Source organism: Podarcis raffonei, chromosome 18 (genome assembly GCF_027172205.1).
Source record: "Podarcis raffonei isolate rPodRaf1 chromosome 18, rPodRaf1.pri, whole genome shotgun sequence".
Classification (NCBI taxonomy): domain Eukaryota; kingdom Metazoa; phylum Chordata; class Lepidosauria; order Squamata; family Lacertidae; genus Podarcis; species Podarcis raffonei.
The window spans coordinates 1,775,612-1,794,530 of NC_070619.1; the positions used below are offsets into that span (position 1 = coordinate 1,775,612).

Consider the following 18,919-nt stretch of genomic DNA (forward strand, 5'->3'; position numbering starts at 1 on the left):
AACGACTAAACACACACATATTGTTCAATGTTCTGTGTAGATTATATAAAGAGTTTATATTGATATTGCATTGTTGTACTTGGTTTGGATATTAGTGATAATTGTTTGCAACACAGGGGTTTAATTGTTTGGTAAGAGCTGTTCAACAGCACAAGGTACACTTGGGAGGTTGTGGACTATCCTTGGGGATTTTCAGCAGAGATTGGGTGGCCGTCTGTCCTGGGTGCTTTAGCTGAGATTCCTGCATTGCAGGGGGTTGGACTAGATGACCCTCGGGTCTCTCTCAAGTCTACGATTCTATTATTCTTATCTTGCCTCTCCCCTGCCCCACTGCAGGCAGATGCCCAGCCTTGGCACCCCCAGATTTTGCCCCGCCTAGGAGACGGAGGCTTCATGAGCCACGATCTACTCACGGCCGACACCACGTGGCTCCTGCCGGCAGACAGGGCTCCTTCCCCTCGATGGGGGTCGGCCCCCAGGTAAAGCGGAGGAGGGGGCTTGCTGGACAACGCCCGACCCAGGTTGCCGTGGGAGAAGAGAGGGTAGCCCATCCCTGCAGGGGCAGAAAAGCAGACAGGTCAGGGGCTCCCAGTTCCAAGAACCTTCATGCTTCATTTTTTATCTATTTCGTAAAATTCATATACCTCTTGGTTGTGAAAAGGAACTCTAAATGAGCATGTTTATCTGAAGAAGTGTGCAGGCACACGAAAGCTTATACCCAGAACAAACTCAGCTGGTCTCCAAGGTGCTACTGGACAATTTTTTAATTTATTTCTAAATGAACAGTTCACAAAAAGAATAAGAAAAGACCAGGAAGGACAACAATTTAAAATATTGGGTGGGAAATAATTAAAATTAGCTATAATAATAATAATAATAATAAATCAAAGCACATGATCCACATTCTTTTTTTATCTCATGGAATTTATATGCTGCTTGATTTTAAATCAATAAATAACTAAAAACAACAACATATTGGCTTTCATCAAAAGATCTCAGGCCAGTTCACAGAATAAAATTAAAAAAAAACCCCAGCAACTTGAAGCAGTGTGCAAAAAAAAAAGAGCAAGACCATTAGTGAAAACAGTTGAACAGCTATTTAAAACATTTAGAAATATTTGTTTGTTGATTTATTGCATTTATATCCCCCCTTTTCCCTCTACGGAGCTGAAGCTGGTTCTCTCCCTCCTTCAATCCCAACAACAACCAACCAACCCGTGAAATTCATGGTTGAGTGAGAATTCAAACCCAGGTCCTGGTGCACCCAGGTGACTTTCGGAAGCACCCGCCCCAGACCCCAATCCCAGCCCATGAAGGTCTCTTGCTGCGGTCGCAACATACCTGCTCCCAGGGGCGCTGGAGACCGCACTGGAGGGGTGGCGTGCTTGGGGAGGGCTGGCAGGTGCCTCTGCTGGTGAGGGGACTCCCGGGAGCCGCCCGCCCCACCTTCGCTCCCAGAGGGGGGAGTCCTCATCGACCCCCCTTCCAGGCTGGAGAGGGAAGGTGCAGACTGAAAGGAAGATGGAGCAACAAAGACCTTTAGCCAAGGAAAGGTGTGGTCTGAGAATTGTGGCTGCCTCTTGAACTCGGAACCCGGGGAATATCGGATGGGGTGTTCTCCCACCTGCAACCAGACAGATCTGGAGGCCAAGGGAGCCTGCGCTCTGGGTTTAAGGAGCCAGGCATGGTCCAGCTTTTACAAACCCATAAATACTGTTGCATGCACTGTTAGAAACTCATATATATAAGCGAGGTGCCAAATGACTCCTCAAACCAAGGCTGCAGTTGTGAAAACAGAAAGTCTGCTTGCAATTTTGGGGCATATGCCTCTGAAGTCTTATTTTTCAAATAATGCACTGGCTGTGATTGATTCTCAGTTAAACATCTGGCTGGTTCAACCTTGAGCTTGATTGAGAACTTTGAATACTTAAAGAAGAAAAGCCACTTGCTCCAGTCCACGTATATATTGGCCCATTACAGCCTCTTTTTTGACCCTGAGATTAAGAGCCTGTTGCTCAGGGTCATTTAAATGTTTCGCTTTGCTTTTGTAAACCGCTTAGAGTTTGTCTTTACAATCAAGTGGTTTATGCATGATGGGGAATAGAGTAAAATGAAGCAAATGATGAACGGAAGTCTATTGATTTCAAGGGCTCTACTCTGAGAATAACTTAGCACCTAGTATTTAAAGCATCTAGTGGTTCAGAAATGCTTTTAAATAAATATTTCCAGGCAGAGCTGGAATTGCCTGTTGCCCGAAACCCAGAAGGCAGCTGATAGTGCGGGCAATATCAATGGTCTGAATCCTGTGCCCGTTCTCTCCCTAAAAGCTGTTACTCACACAGAGCTTGGGTTGGGCCAGCGTGAGGTCCACACCCTCGCCGAGTTGCCTCAGTTTCCTCGCTGGCTCCAGAGCTTCTTCCAGATCCAGGTCGGGACCTTCAATGCCCAAGCCCTTCCTTTTCAGGGTCTACGGAGTGCGGGCGACAGAGAAGGAGTTTTGGGGACAAACAACAACAATCCCACCTTGACCCCCCCATGAGAAACGCCCAACCCTCCCCATAAATAATACTGACCCCAATTGCAAACGATGTTCACATCCCACAAATGTGCAAGAAGGATAAGACAGCAAGAACAGGAAAAGTATCTCGACAGAATGCAATGCACAGTATTGCTTTGATTTTTTGCAGTGCCTTAATCAATGCACGCTTAAGTAAATAAGAAGGGGACCAACCAACAGACCTCCAAGGTTATAACATAATATATTAAATGCAAAGAGATATAAAGGGAAAAGGTGCCCAGGACATCGCTGTTTGGCAACGTTCCAATATCTCTGTTTGTTCTCTCCATTAAGTCTAGGGAATGTGAGCGGTTCAGTTTGCATTTAAAGCCAAAACCTACCAAATTTGCCCTTTCCGGAATGGTACCAAAATCCAAAACACAGCCACCCCTTGAGATTTGGCAACTGAGGTTTGCAAAAATGCATATATTTTGGGGGAAAGGGTGCACTGAAGTGGATGGTGCTAGTGAAGACAGCACGCAGGGTGGGCTACAGCAGTAAAACACAATGGCAGAAAAACATTTAGAACAACTTTCAAATTCCTGCATTGCAGGGGGTTGGACTAGATGACCCTTGGAGGCCCCTTTGCAGCTCTGCAATTCTAGGATTCCATGAAAAGCGAATAGATAAACTTGCATTTTACCTCCAGGATGTCGGCGTTGGTCCGGCTTTCATGGGGCTCACTATACTCTGTGTACTTGAGAAGCACTTTGTCCATGTCTGTGCTGGCGTACTGGAAGAGCCGGTTGGCGCTGTTGAAGATGATGAGGGCGATCTCGCAGTCGCACAGGACGCTGAGCTCATACGCCTTCTTCATGAGCCCAAACTTCCTCTTGGTGAACGTGACCTGGAAGGGGAGAGTGGCGGAACCGCAGAGTCGGACGGGACACCCAGGGGTCATCCATCCCAACCCCACACAATGCAGGGGCTGCAGCTGAAGAAGCCCTGCTGGGAGAGGGGGTGTGGCTATATGAGGAGGCGTGGCCTAAGGAGATTCACGAGGGCCAGACAGAGAGCTTTGGGGGCCCACATTCAGACCATGGGGCTTCCTCTCCTTGGTCCAGTCTCCACAGCCCTCTTTGTAACTGGTTTTGGCTTTTGTTTTTTAAAAAGTGCTTACCTGCCGATTCCTTTGGTCCAAAATCCGACTAATCTGGATCTTTTTCCGGCCCATTGCAATTCGGGGCAGATGGAGACAGCTGGGCAGATGGCTAAAGAAAATAAAAATGTATGATTTTACACACACACTCTGTAGAGCTGGGTTGAAAAATTGACAAATTGTCTGAAACCAGTATGGCGTTCAGATCAAGATGCCGGTTTCAGACAATTTGAGATAGGGAGGAGGAAGCAGCCGAGATGCATTCCAGACATTGTGTTTTATCAGTATATGGAGGTATTTAAGCTGCTGATAGGGACGCGGGTGGCGCTGTGGGTTAAACCACAGAGCCTAGGACTTGCCGATCAGAAGGTAGGCAGTTCGAACCCCCACAACGGGGTGAGCTCCCATTGCTCGGTCCCTGCTCCTGCCAACCTAGCAGTTCGAAAGCATGAAGTGCAAGTAGATAAATAGGTACCGCTCCGGCAGGAAGGTAAACGGCATTTCCGTGCGCTGCTCTGGTTTCGCCAGAAGCGGCTTAGTCATGCTGGCCACATGATCCGGAAGCTGTACGCCAGCTCCCTCGGCCAGTAAAGCGAGATGAGCGCTGCAACCCCAGAGTCAGTCATGACTGGACCTAACGGTCAGGGGTCCCTTTACCTTTACCTAAGCTGCTGATATATCACAATGTTACTGGATGTTACCCAGGCCTAACAGGGAGGGAACTTCCAGATTGTCTTTGGGGTTTTTTTGCAGGTTTCAATCACGTACTGCAAAATCAGGTTGCCCAATTTAACATGGACTTCTTGCAAAGACACTTCCTCCCCCCAAACCGGACTTTTAGTGAAAATGGAAAGCGTGGGGTGGCATTTTGCCTTTTCAAGCTCGTGGGGGGAGGCAGGACCGTTTGTCAGAGCATTAAAATAATGTAAGAAGGGTCTGTTGGATCAGGCCAATGGCCCACCCAGTCCAGTATCCTGTTCTCGCAGTGACCAAATACCCCAAAGAACCTGGGGAGCCAGATAGAGTGCCCCTGGACTGGGAGGTTGCATAGGAACAAGCGAAGAGACTGGCTGGAGACAGAGCATCACCACTGCGGCTAGTAGCCATCGCTAGCCCTCTCCTCCATGAATTAGTCCAATCCTTCTTAAAAGCCATCCAAGTTGGCTGTCGCTGCTTCCTGCAGCAGTGAATTCCACAGTTTAACTCTGCACTGTGTGGAAAATTGCTTTCCTTTATCTGTTGTGATTCTTTCAGCAGAACTCGGACTCCTGATCGTTGTCCTCTAGCCCTTCCTGTAGAGATCTGTACTCAGGGCCTGACATGTAGCAATTATAAACCTTGAATAAAGGGTGTTTTTTTCCTGACTTGCAGTTAACAGCCCCTCTTGCAGCATTTGTGATGGAGCCTTTGCAAAATCTGAAAATTATTATTTTAAATTTCTCTCTCGCCCTTCCTCCCAAAGCTGACCCAAGGCAGCAAATGAGCAAAGCAATTAGAAAGAAAACTAAACAATTATACAAACATTAAGAGTATCACAAACAAACAAACAACAAACATCTGTTGTGTCCTGGTACAGCCTTAGGGTGACAAGAAGGGGCTGTACCACAGCAGAGGGTGAGTGACTTTTCTTCTTCCATGATCCCCAAAGCGGGGGAAACTCATCGCAAGTAGAAACACAGCACCACAGGGCAGCTGGCACACAACATCTCTCCCTTAGCTGTGATTCCCGCATTGCGGGGGGCTGGACTAGATGTGCCCTGGGTATCCAGTCCAGCTCTACAGTTCTATGACCTGAAATATACAAATCTGTTGCAAATCAAACAGCTCCATTTCCGGCGGTGGGTTCCGAATCACTGCTTTTAAAAAAAAATCCTCTTCAGGTCCTGTTCTGTCTTATTGAGCGCTGGGGACTAAATATAGCCAATCAGAACTAATTTTAAGAAGATGGGAGGAAGCAGTGACGCCGTTCCCACGACAGCGGCCGTTTAGGTCACCACCCACACAGGGCGCCAAAAGGTACCGTAATTTTAAAAAAAACTGTCCAGAAAAATGCACACGGGACCCTCAGTTTGGTAACAGAGAACTCTGGAAACATTCCTGCAGGGACTCCCACCCCCGTTCTCCCCAGACATCAAACATAGGGAAAAGTGCTTGTTTAAGTACTAAATTTTCCAAGAGAATCATAGAACTGTACAGTCGGAATCTTTAGCAGCAGCGATCAATCAAGGATGGGTCTCCTGCCAGACCAGGGACGGTGGGGAAATCCAATTCAGTCTGCATTTGAACCCAAATCGAGCCGATCCGTACCTTCCGAAACAACGTGCCCAATGAAGCACAGCTGTCCTTCGAGATTCACACTTCTCTGAGTTTCGCAGGGACAACCAAACCGCTTTTTACAAAAAGGCACCTGCCAGGGTAAAGCAGGAATAAAAATGCTACGTTGGAGAAAGAACATGCCCAAATCTTGTGGGGAGACCCTTCTCCCAGTCCCGCCACCCTCTCAGACAGGGCCTTCTCGGTGGTGGCTCCTCCCAGGCAACGTAGGAACTCCCTCCCTGGGGAAGCCAGACTGGCTCCCTCCTTGCTCTCCTTCCGCTGGCAGGTGAAGACTCTCTGGTTCCAACAGGCTTCTGGGAACTGACTGTTTTTAATGAGGGGGCTGGTGCCATGCTGGTTGCATTTTAATTACCTGTATGTTTTAATAGTACACACAGAGAATTTTAATTCTAATTAGTACTTAATGGCTTTTTAATTATTGTTTCTCTCTCTCTAGGTTTTTAGCTGCTTCTGTTTTATCTGTAAGACACCCTGAGTCCCTGTCTGGGAAGAAGGTGGGATATAAATAAATATAATAATAAAATGTGGTTGCTAATGTAGCTTTGTTGGTAGCGCATGAGACTCTTAATCTCGGGGTTGTGGGTTCGAGCCCCACCTTGGGCAAAAGATCCCTGCATTGCAGGGGGTTGGCCCAGCTCTAGTATATATTTCCACTTAGAAGGCTTTTGTTTAAGGTTCAATTATGTAGGCTGACAATGGCATTAAGGACAATCCAGTCGATGCTGCAACTGAATGTTGCAGCGCATGCGACACTTCAGGTCACAACCAAGTTGACCAGCTGTACCCTCTCTCATGTGCTCTTCGCTGTTCTCCATTTCCCCTTATTGGTTTATCTAAACTTTAAGGTTTCTTTCCTTTTTTTTTCTTTTTACAATGAAGTGTTGTATACGTTTTATGAAATAGATAAATGAATGAACAAAGGAACACAGAGAGAGCAACGTGCAATCAAGTTGAACGACGAAGGAGCAGAAAGTCACTTGTTGTCTTTTAAATGGAAGAGTCGGCCAAAGCAAGAGGAAGCCTTTGGTTCCACTTGGGATCCAGATCTCCAGTCGCTCTGTAGGGCATACGGCCAACGTATTAATAGTTATTTTTTTATTATTTGTACAGCAGAAGGCCCTCAGTGCTGGACCTCAGTGTCCAGGCTGAACAATGGGGGCAGAGATGCTCCTTCAAGCATACAGGACCATGGCCGTTTAGGTTTTTCTTTCTTTTCTTTTTTATATAATTTTTATTAAATTTTCTGTTTTACAATTTAGAATACTCATTCAAACATCCTTAAAATATCAATGACTTCCCCGCTTCTCTTTCCATGATTCATTTTGCATATCATAAATCCTTGCATATTTTACATAAACTAAACCATTCAGTATTCTATCATTACACCCATCCAAACTTATTTACACTGCTGAATTTATCTTAACGCTGCCAACGTTTTCAAGTGTACACAATCCCCCCCCCATATATTCAATAAACATTTTCCTATCTTTGGCCATTTAGGTCTTTAAAGCTCAGTACAATGGTACTTTGGGTTAAGAACTTAATTCATTCTGGAGGTCCGTTCTTTCAGGTTACGTCCCGTGGCGACCCGGAAGAACCGGAAAGGGTTACTTCCGGGTTTCGCCGCTTGCGCATGTGCAGAAGTACTAAATTGCGCTTCACGCATGCGCACAAGTGTCAAATCGTGCAGCGCACCTGTGCAGATATGGTGCTTTAGGTTGCGCTCTTTTCATGTTGCGAACGGGCCTCCGGAACGCATCCCATTCGCAACCAGAGGTACCACTGTACCAACACTTTGAACGGTGCTCGGAAACGTACTGGGAGTCAGTGAAGATCCTTTAGGACCGGAGTTATATGGTCCCGGCAGCTGCTCCCAGTCACCAGTCTAGCTGCCACATTCTGGATTAGTTGTAGTTTCCGGGTCACCTTCAAAGGCCGCCCCACGTAGAGCGCATGCAGTAGTCCAAGCGGGAGATAACCAGAGCATGCACCACTCTGGCAAGACAGTCTGCAGGCAGGGAAGGTCTCAGTTGGAGCTGGTAAACAGCTGCCCTGGATGCAGAATTGACCTGCACCTCCATGGACAGCGGTGAGTCCAAAATGACTCCCAGGCTGTGCACCTGGTCCTTCGGGAGCACAGTTACCCCACGAAGGACCAGGGAGTCCCAACTCCCCAACACATCCCCCAGAAACAGCACTTCTGTCGTGTCAGGATTCAACCTCAATAACGCAGGCAGGAAAAGCTTATGTAAGGAGCTGCCCAGTTTCATCAGCTGCTTCCTCCCTGGGAAACTCATTAGAGGAGGCAGGAAAGAGGAAGAGGGGGGGGGGAGTTGCTTGTGTGAGGGAGAGGGAGAGGCAAGGATGGTCTCCCCAATCATTCCCCCCCCGTTTGCCAATTAATTTTTACTAAATTTCAAAATTTCTAACAAACGAACATCAAATAATACACATTTATAAGCTGACTCCCCCCCACCAGATTGATGCTTCACTTCTCACCTTTATTTGCTAATCAATATTACATCCCATTTCCAAATTACATTTCAAAAACTTAAAATATTTCAGCATTTCGTCCTTTTCTATTTTCGCATTTTTTTCTATTTTCTTCTTATTCATTTCCCATCGACTGCTCTTTTTAAAATTCCTACTAGACTTTTACTTTGCTGTAGCATAGCCCCAAATATCACGAAGAGTTACTCTTGACTTTTAGTCCATCTACATAAAGCCTTAGTTATAAATCAGTAATCCACAAATACAACCCATCTCCCCAATCAGTTTCCTATAAGGGTTACTAGGAGCCTCGGAAACTGCCTTACAGTCATAGAATTGTAGAGCTGGAAGGGGCCACCCAAGGTCATCTAGTCCAACCTTCTGTGACACAGGAATCTTCTGAGCAAGTTGAGGCTCGAACCCGCAACCCTGAAATTAAGAATCTCCCGACTGAGCTTTGTCAGTGCATCCTACACCAACTGGCGTGCAAAACTCTGTCCCTGAGCTATGGCCCCTGGATCTACGTGCCATGGGAACTCCACAAGATTCTAGTCCTCAAGAGATGGTTTGAGAAATGTTGGAAGGTATGGAATGAAAAGTGAAATGAAATCCATTATTTGGAGATAAAATTATCCCTCTGTGCTCAATAGAACTACCAAAAAAGGGGAAGCGCATAATCTGAGATCCCCTTCAACATAAAAGCACGGAACATCCTCTCAGGCACAGAAGACAGCTTCTAGATCAGGGGTCCCCAAACTAAGGCCCACGGGCAGGATAAGGCCCGAGGGACTCATTTATCTGGCCCGCGGCGACCCCCGCTGCCTGCTGTTACTGGCGCTGCACGGCTGCCCACTTCCAGGTCGGAGGAGCACCGGAAATAGGTTGTGTGCATGCGCAAGCGCTATTTGCGCATGCACAAGTGTTATGTCTGGTGCACATCCGGGCTGCAGGAGGCCCATGCACATGTGCACAAGCTACATATTTCCGGTGCTCCTCCAACCCGGAAGCGTGCCAGAAATAACGTGTGCGCACACGTATGGGCACACGCTACCCCGCCCTCCGACCCGCCGTGCGATCGGCGCTGGAGACACCAGCCTGAGGTGCGGTAAGTTTGCTGACCTCTGTTCTAGACCATGGGTAGGCAAACTAAGGCCTGGGGGCCGGATCCAGCCCAATCGCCTTCTCAATCCAGCCCATGAACAGTCTGGGAATCAGAGTGTTTTTACATGAGTAGAATGTGTCCTTTTATTTAAAATGCATCTCTGGGTTATTTGTGGGGCATAGGAATTCATTCATTATATTTTTTTCAAAATATAGTCCGGCCCCTCACAAGGTCTGAGAGACAGTGGACCGGCCCCCTGCTAAAAAAGTTTGCTAACCCCTGTTCTAGATGGCCCTCTTCTTGGTATTGGTATACAGAAGTTAAGCTCCTAGTCCTCATGAGGGTAAAGAAATGACTTGATTGACATCATGGATTTTCCTCCCTGTTTTCCAAACTGGACAGAGGGGCTGTATATGCAGTTAGTGACGATTTTCACTTCTCTTGCTTCTGTTTGAAACCTTCTCCCTATCTGAGGATGTGTGAAACACGCAGCCATCTAAGAACATAAGATGAGTTAAAATATTATGGCACACAACAAAACTGATTCTCACAATACCAGCAAATAACTATTAAACAGAAATCCGCTCCTATTCTGTTGTTCCTTCAGCCAGTGTCTTTGCTTTTCAAAATGCATTGTGTTATTTTATGCCCTGTGACTTTTATTGATTACAGCTTATAAATCAATGTAATTAAGAGTGAATTTCTGTTTAATTATTATTTGTTGATCTTTAATTTCATTGTGTACTATTATATGGTATTCTAGTGGATTACTGAATATTACTTTATTTGATATAAACTGTTCATTTTAAAGTTATGCATCTTTTGCTCTAGGAGGCTGTTTGGTCAGAATTGAGTCTACACTTCCAGAGTTAGAACTAAATACATTACTAAATAGTGGGACGCGGGTGGCGCTGTGGGATAAACCACAGAGCCTAGGACTTGCCGATCAGAAGGTCGGCTGTTCGAATCCCCGCGGCGGGGTGAGCTCCCATTGCTTGGTCCCAGCTCCTGCCAACCGAGCAGTTCAAAAGCATGCAGTGCAAGTAGATAAACAGGTACCACTCCGGCGGGAAGGTAAATGGCATTTCCGTGCGCTGCTCTGGTTCGCCAGAAGCAGCTCAGTCATGCTGGCCACACGACCCAGAAGCTGTATGCCGGCTCCCTCGGCCAATGAAGCGAGATGAGCGCCGCAACCCCAGAGTTGGCCACGACTGGACCTAATGGTCAGGGGTACCTTTACCTTTACCTACATAACTAAATACTAAATGCATTGCTGGATTACGGAGAAAGCTAGAGAGTTCCAGAAAAACAAGTACTTCTGCTTCATTGACTATGCTAAAGCCTTTGACTGTGTCGACCACGGCAAACTATGGCAAGTTCTTAAAGAAATGGGAGTGCCTGATCACCTCATCTGTCTCCTGAGAAATCTCTATGTGGGACAAGAAGCTACAGTTAGAACTGGATATGGAACAACTGATTGGTTCAAAATTGGGAAAGGAGTACGACAAGGCTGTATATTGTCTCCCTGCTTATTTAACTTATATGCAGAATTCATCATACAAAAGGCTGGGCTGGATGAATCCCAAGCTGGAATTAAGATTGCCGGAAGAAATATCAACAACCTCAGATATGCAGATGAAACAACCTTGATGGCAGAAAGTGAGGAGGAATTAAAGAACCTTTTAATGAGGGTGAAAGAGGAGAGTGCAAAATATGGTCTGAAGCTCAACATAAAAAAAACGAAGATCATGGCCGCTGGTCCCATCACCTCCTGGCAAATAGAAGGGGAAGAAATGGAGGCAGTGAGAGATTTTACTTTCTTGGGCTCCATGATCACTGCAGATGGTGACAGCAGCCACAAAATTAAAAGACGCCTGCTCCTTGGGAGAAAGGCGATGGCAAACCTAGACAGCATCTTAAAAAGCAGAGACATCACCTTGCCAACAAAGGTCCGTATAGTTAAAGCCATGGTTTTCCCAGTATTGATGTATGGAAGTGAGAGCTGGACCATAAAGAAGGCTGACCATAAGAGAGCTGGACCATAAAGAAGCCGAAAAATGGATGCTTTTGAATTCTGTTGCTGGAGTAGACTCTTGAGAGTCCCATGGACTGCAAGAAGATCAAACCTCTCCATTCTGAAGGAAATCAGCCCTGAGTGCTCCCTGGAAGGACAGATCCTGAAGCTGAGGCTCCAATCCTTTGGCCACCTCATGAGAAGAGAAGACTCCCTGGAAAAGACCCTGATGTTGGGAAAGATGGAGGGCACAAGGAGAAGGGGACGACGGAGGACGAGATGGTTGGACAATGTTCTCAAAGCTACAAACATGAGTTTGACCAAAGTGCAGGAGGCAGTAGAAGACAGGAGTGCCTGGCGTGCTCTGGCCCAGGGGGTCACGAAGAGTCGGACACGACTAAAAGACTAAACAACAACATGACTTCTGGTAAATGAGCCACCAGAGTCGCTAGAGGGCCATGAAAAATTGTGTTCCAGGATTTTTAGATTTGTCTACTTATGTACTAGGGATGTGGGTGGTGCTGTGGTCTAAACCACAGAGCCTAGGGCTTGCAAATCAGAAGGTCGGCGGTTCGAATCCCCGCGACGGGGTGAGCTCCCATTGCTCGGTCCCTGCTCCTGCCAACCTAGCAGTTCGAAAGCACATCAAAGTGCAAGTAGATAAATAGGTACCACTCCAGCGGGAAGGTAAACAGCATTTCTATGCGCTGCTCTGGTTTGCCAGAAGTGGCTTAGTCATGCTGGTCACATGATCTGGAAAAACTGTCTGCAGAAGAGGACAAATGCCGACTCCCTTGGCCTGTAAAGCGAGATGAGTGCCACAACCCCAGAGTCATTCGCAACTGGATTTAATTGTCAGGGGTTTCCACGTGTGGATTTCCCCCCCAGCTCTCCTACCCCACTATTGAGGTGTGTTTCATCAACTCTACAATTCTATGATTCTGTGCTGAAGTACATCAAAAGAACCTTGCTGCTCTTCCAGGCCAAAGGGGGCCCATCTAGTCCAGAATCATAGACTTGCAAGGGAACTCCAGGGGTCATCCAGTCCAACCCCCTGGAAAGCAGGAATCTCAGCTCAAGCATCCAGGACAGGTGGCCACCCAAGCTCCACTTCGAAACCTCCAAGGAAGGGCAGCCCACAACTTCAAAAGGGAGTCCACTTTTTTATGGCAGAAATAAAATTTGATTTCTCCCTCAGCGTGTACCTGGTTTTGTTTTGAACTTTCCAAGCAACTTCCCAGGCCCAGAAAATTAGGCTTAAGCACTGGCTGGACCTCCCTGCCATATGATGAAGCCATTTATGGCTCTTTTGCATCGCGGCAGAGTCTGCAAACTTCCTCCTCGGAGCTGTAATGAGAGCTGTGAGATGAGGGAGGGCAAAACTCCCCAGAGGTACTTTCTGTTATTTTTCCCATGCGTCTCAGCACGGCACATGGGTGTCGAGGGATAGGTGGCCATTGTTTGCCCCAGGAGGTGAGGTTAAGGGGGGGTTAGATGACCCTGTGGGTGCCTTCCAGCACTACAATTCTATGGGTCACATGGCTGGATCTGCCTCCATGTGGACACACACATGTGGATCCACTAGGATCACGGCATCATGGACAAGTATTGCCTCCCTGGGGACTGGGAGTTTCCAGGAAGAACACCATCAGCGGGGAGCAAGTTTCGCACACATCCCTCACCTAAATTTTGCCTCTCCAGCGGCAAAAATACCCCCCTCCATTTCACCACTCACAACAAGGGCAGGAAAAAAAGGTGTATGTGAGAACGGCATTTTGGCCCAGTCCTAACTCCAGCCTAGCTTTTTCCCTGAAAAGCTAGATTTCTATGTGCAGGGATTTTTTAAATATCCGGTGAATCCTCTCAGTTTAGTAGTACAGCCCACACACAAGCTACCAACACAGTGAGGCCAGGAGGAAAACCCCTTACTGGATGAGCCTCAATCCTCAATAGATGAGGATCTTCCAAGTGTCCCTATTTTCTAGGGACAGTGCCAGATTTTCATAAACTGTCATGGCTTCTGATTTGATCCTGGAATGTCACAATTTTCCTTAGAATGTCCCTATTTTCACTGGAGAAAAGTTGAAGGGTGTGGAGTTATGCGACCCCTGAGCCAAGGAGATAACTATACAACCTCTAGAGAACATCTGAAAGCAGCCCTGTATGGAGACATTTTTTAATGTTTAATTATGGTTTTATATATGCTGGGAGCCACCTAGAGTGTCTGGGGTAACCCAGTCAGGTGGGAGGGGTATATATAATAAAATTTATTTATTATTATTATTATTATTATTATTATTATTATTATTATTATTGAAAAGGACGTCCCTATTGTCATCAGAGAAATGTTGGAGGGGATGTATCCTAATTTCAACGCTGGGCAGCCAACATTTCTACCCAAGCAATTCAAGGTGGAGGGCAATGGGGAGAAAAAGGAAGCCCACCTTTGCGGCTTGTTCCATTCCAAGATAGACTGCCTCTCACTGTGAAGGTTCCACATGTTCGCTGGAGCTCAGCTCCTCTCAGTGCAGACCTGGCCTCCTTCCTGGGCCTTCTGCTCCTCCCTCCTTAGGATCCAACAGTCTCTCAGGGCTTACACCCCAGGATCTGGGCTGCACAGGTGTCCCTCGTCACCCCTGCTGCTAATTTCCCCAATAAATGTTTCTGGGTCATCCGTCCGTTGGAAAGTTAACAGAACTGCTGGCTTCTCTCACAGTCGGGATGGGACAGCCTGCCGATTTCATTTGGTTCCTCGCTTTTCCGTGTTCAATTCAGGGACCCACTCTTCCCAAAATTGGCTTGACATTATTATATTTTAAAATCGCCCCATGAAAACTATAATCAGCATTTTAGTACCAATTACACCTAACACACCCGTCTTTGGATGTGAATTTTGCCTAGCGGAAATGTTTTTTGCAAAGCCATTTCCTCTTTTGACCCTCGATGGGTGTGTGTGTGATTGTACCTTACTCTTGTGTAAGTTGTTTTCAATAGATTTCAATACAGTGGTACCTCGGGTTAAGTACTTAATTCGTTCCGGAGGTCCGTTCTTAACCTGAAATTGTTCTTAACCTGAAGCACCACTTTAGCTAATGGGGCCTCCTGCTGCTGCCTCGCCGCCGGAGCACAATTTCTGTTCTCATCCTGAAGCAAAGTTCTTAACCTGAAGCACTATTTCTGGATTAGCGGAGTCTGTAGCCTGAAGCGTATGCAACCTGAAGCGTATGTAACCCGAGGTACCACTGTATGGTGTTTTAACATTACAATCCACCAGGGAACCTTAGGGTAAAGGATACATGATACATGAACAACATATTGCATGGATTTGAGTTTGATTTTTTTGTGGAATCTTCACCCTACTTTTTGAATATTTACGGAAATTATTCGGCTGGAGAGCTGTACCTGCAAGATTCGGCAATGTGTGAAAGTCAGAGGGTGGTTTGCGTTCCAGTTTACAGGTTGCTTCCGAAAGTGCGGATCATTTTCCTGGATTTTGCTGTTTGTTTGTTTGCGTCTGCCTGCTTCCAAATGCTTCAGCATGGGAAGAAGATAATGTGGAAACAAAATGCAAAAAGAGAGAGAGAGCTGAAAATAAGAATGGGAGGCTGAGCCAAGGTCCCAAAATAAAACAGACGACAGGAAACCGGGGGATGAGGCTGGCCGTGACCACAAAAATAGGTAGCCAGGAAGAGCGGGGGGCCACGGGGGGGGGTGTCTTGCCTTTCGGAAGCGCCAGTCAGGACCATGTGTCAGAGAGCAAAAAGTCCCTCTCTGCCTTGAACAGAACGGCCAAGATTTGACCGGTTCAAAAATGCTTGGGGGGGGGATCCCCCCACAAAGCTCTCCCCACAAATAGAACAACTGCGCTGCAAATAAAGACTGCATCCTCTCCTTAGAACACAGAGAGAGCTCTGCTGGATCAGGGCAAAGGGGGCTCCTCTAAGCCAAGCGTCCTAGAATCACAGATTCATTGCATTGTCAAGTTGGAAGGGGCCACAAGGGTCATCTAGTCCAACCCCCTGCAGGGCGAGAATCTTTTGCCCAGTATTGAACCCACAACCCTGAGATTAAGAATCTTGTGCTCTACCCTCTGGGCTATCCCAGATGGTAGTTGTTTGACGAGGGTGCAAAAAGGGCTGGTGAGGGAGCTGCAGGATAGGTTCAAGGGCCGCATAGAGAGGACTCTGGGGGCCACGCACATTCCACCCCCCCCCAAATCTCCATTCCTGCTTTACAAACATGCCCTCTAAAGTGGATATAAAGAGGGCCACCTGGTAACTCCTCCTGGCCAGCCACCCCTTCCCAAATCCTTTGCAGCCTCTTGTGAATTTTATAATATGATTTTTCTCGTGGTTGTGCTGTTTAATGTGCTTTTAAAGTTGTTTTGTTAATAGTGTGAGAATCTTTGTTAATAGAATCTTTCATGCAGTGCAGGGCTTGAACCTACGACCCCCGGAATTAAGAGTCTGGTGCTCTACTGACTGAGCTACCCAAGAGCTGTCCTGTTCTCACAGTAGCCAGACAGCTGCCCCAAAGGCCAAGCAGGATGCGAGATCAACAGCCTCCTCCCACTCTTGCCCTCGGCCGTTCCAAGGAAGACGGGCTCTGTCCATGGAAGCTCCATTTAGGAAGCACACATGATTTCAGTCCTCTCAAGAGCATCCCAAGATTTGAGAAAATTCATTTTAAAAATGCTCATAAGGTCCACTCCCTGTCTCACGTCTAACAGACTCCCCCACCCTCGCCGCTGGTCAAAGTGACTTTTCCCCACAAACTGCTCGTCTGGAATGCGAAATGTGCAAGAAGATCGCCAAATATCCAACAGCAGCCAGAATCTTATCTGCGAAGAACTGGAAAGAAGTCCAGAGAAAGAAGAACAGCTCCTACAAATCAGCGCTCTCTGCAGAACTGGCAAAGCTAACGGCGTGAATAAGAGATCGGCACGATGGACAGTTTATGGCAGCATAGAAGCCTTGGGGTTTATTTATTTATTTTAATTTAGCAATTAAATGAAATCACGGGCAGGATTTGAAATCTGAGCAACGTGGAGAAACGATAATATGTGAAATAGAGGAATGTACATATATTAGATGACATGCATGATGTACAGGTGAAACTCGAAAAATTAGAATATCATGGAAAAGTTCATTTATTTCAGTAATACAACTTAAAAGGTGAAACTAGTACATGAGATAGACTCATGACATGCAAAGCAAGATATGTCAAGCCTTTATTTGTTATAATTGTGATGATTATGAACTTACAGTGGTACCTTGGGTTACATACGCTTCAGGTTACAGACTCCGCTAACCCAGAAATAGTGCTTCAGGTTAAGAACTTTGCTTCAGGATGAGAACAGAAATTGTGCTCTGGCGGCGCGGCAGCAGCAGGAGGCCCCATTAGCTAAAGTGGTGCTTCAGGTTAAGAACAGTTTCAGGTTAAGAACAGTTTCAGGTTAAGAACAGACCTCTGGAATAAATTAAGTACCGGTACTTAACCCGTGGTACCACTGTATTCTAATTTTTCAAGTTTCACCTGTAATAGAGGAATATGTAGGACGTGGGAACCCAGGTTCAAATTCCACTCGGCCAAAAACTCAGTGAGCGATTCTGGAGCTGTTGTTGCCTTGGCCAACCTTGCAGGGTTGCAGTGGAGATTAAATGAGGATGAAGAGAACCCTCTTTCAGCTCATTGGGGGAGGGGGAGACTTAAATGTGATATATATGAAGTCCCTTCAAGCACATTAACACCTGCATTCCTTATTTTTGAGAATGATTTACGATCCGAAAAACTGTCGGTTCAGAGGCCAAAGGCTCAAGAGTTTGATACTTGGGTGTTTGGCAGCAAAACACTCAGCAACGTACTGGGATTCCGAACTTAAAAACTCATCTAGTGATTATCAGGCTCACCCTAATACATCAGGTTGGGGGTTTTTTTCTTGGCCTCTACAGAAATAGTCATTTTTATTTTTATTTTTAAAGTCCTGGCTTCTGCGTCACGCACAGAAATGCCACCTGCCCATGCTGATTCTGGCTAATTTCTGGAGTGACGCAGAGTGAAAGTCGCAGTTTATTTTGGGGGGGTAGCAGTTCCCCATTCGCTGTTCCGGTCACAAGCCTCCTCTGCAAAGTGGTCGGGGTGGGGGGTGGGAAGGGGGTTTATACTGAGACAGGGGGCGGAGGGGGTGGAATCCCACCCAGCCTTGAAGAAAGAAAAATGACGTAAATCCCAAAGTGAGATGGAGCCTCCTCAGGCAGGGAAAATCTACCTCTGGACATCAGACTGGGGTGAGAGAAAAAATATTGCGGGAGTGTTTACATCTTCAGGTCCTGTATCCCTGAAGGGGCGTCTCCACCCCCATCGTCCAGCCCAAACACGGAGGTCCAGCTCCGAGGGTCTTCTGGCAGTTCCCTCCCTGTGAGAAGTGAAGTTACAGGGAACCAGGCAGAGGGCCTTCTCGGTGGTGGCGCCTGCCTCGTGGAACAACCTTCTGTCAGTTGTCAAGGAGATAAAGGACTGAGTTTTAGAAGACATAGGGAAGCTTTTCATGTTTGATGTTTTCTTGTGTTTTTATGTTTTGCTGGAAGCCACCCAGAGAGGGTCCGATGGGTGGCATATTATTATGATTATGATTATTACTGGCAAGCATCTGTTTGGCCATCTGTCGTGGGTGAAAGGATGTCAGAATAGATGTGTGCTTGCTTTGACACCCAACAAGACTCTTTATATGACATTCTATTGGAACTGAACCTCCATGTGCAGGGGCAGTCTACAACAAGTTGCTCAATGCTGGACACCAGGAATTCAAGGAGTGCTGTTTCATAGAATTGGAAGGGACCCTGAGGAGCATCAAGTCCAACCCCCTGCAATGCAGGAATAAGCAGCTGTCCCATAAGGGGATCAAACCTGCAACCTTGGCGCTATCAGCACCACACTTTAACCAGCTGAGCTATCCACTTTCATCAGGCTTGTGCGCTGACCATCATTGGAGAAAGGACCTTAGGTGGACCTGTCGTCTGACCAGTGAGGGTGATGGTCACTTAAGACTGCAAGGCTAACCCTACTTACCTGGGAGCAAGCCCTATTAAATTCTACTTCCAAGTAGACCTGGTTAGGCTGTGTAACAGAGACATTGTGTACCCTGCTCAGAGAATCCCACAGTCTGGCCTCCAAGGCTCCGCTGCCCAAATTTAAGATTTTAGAATCAGATCTCTGGATATGCAGAGTGGGTTTTGTTCCAGCAGCTAAGGCACGGGGGAGAATTTTGATCCAGTTCACATTTAAATCGATCAAATATGCGGTATCAAAAAAATAATAATG

The 18,919-nt window shown here is 46.7% G+C and overlaps 1 protein-coding gene across 1 annotated transcript in view; it reads right to left on the minus strand.

Moving 5' to 3' along the window:
• MEF2B (myocyte enhancer factor 2B) overlaps positions 1-18,919 on the minus strand; it is a 44,972-nt gene that overhangs the window by 20,287 nt on the left and 5,766 nt on the right. Inside the window, exons 2-6 of the mRNA XM_053372597.1 lie at positions 3,678-3,756; positions 3,201-3,404; positions 2,339-2,467; positions 1,342-1,510; positions 414-553 (exon numbers count right to left, since the gene is read on the minus strand). Coding sequence (XP_053228572.1) covers positions 414-553; positions 1,342-1,510; positions 2,339-2,467; positions 3,201-3,404; positions 3,678-3,731 — 696 coding nt within the window. The 5' untranslated portion in view covers positions 3,732-3,756. The remainder of the gene's footprint in view (positions 1-413; positions 554-1,341; positions 1,511-2,338; positions 2,468-3,200; positions 3,405-3,677; positions 3,757-18,919) is intronic.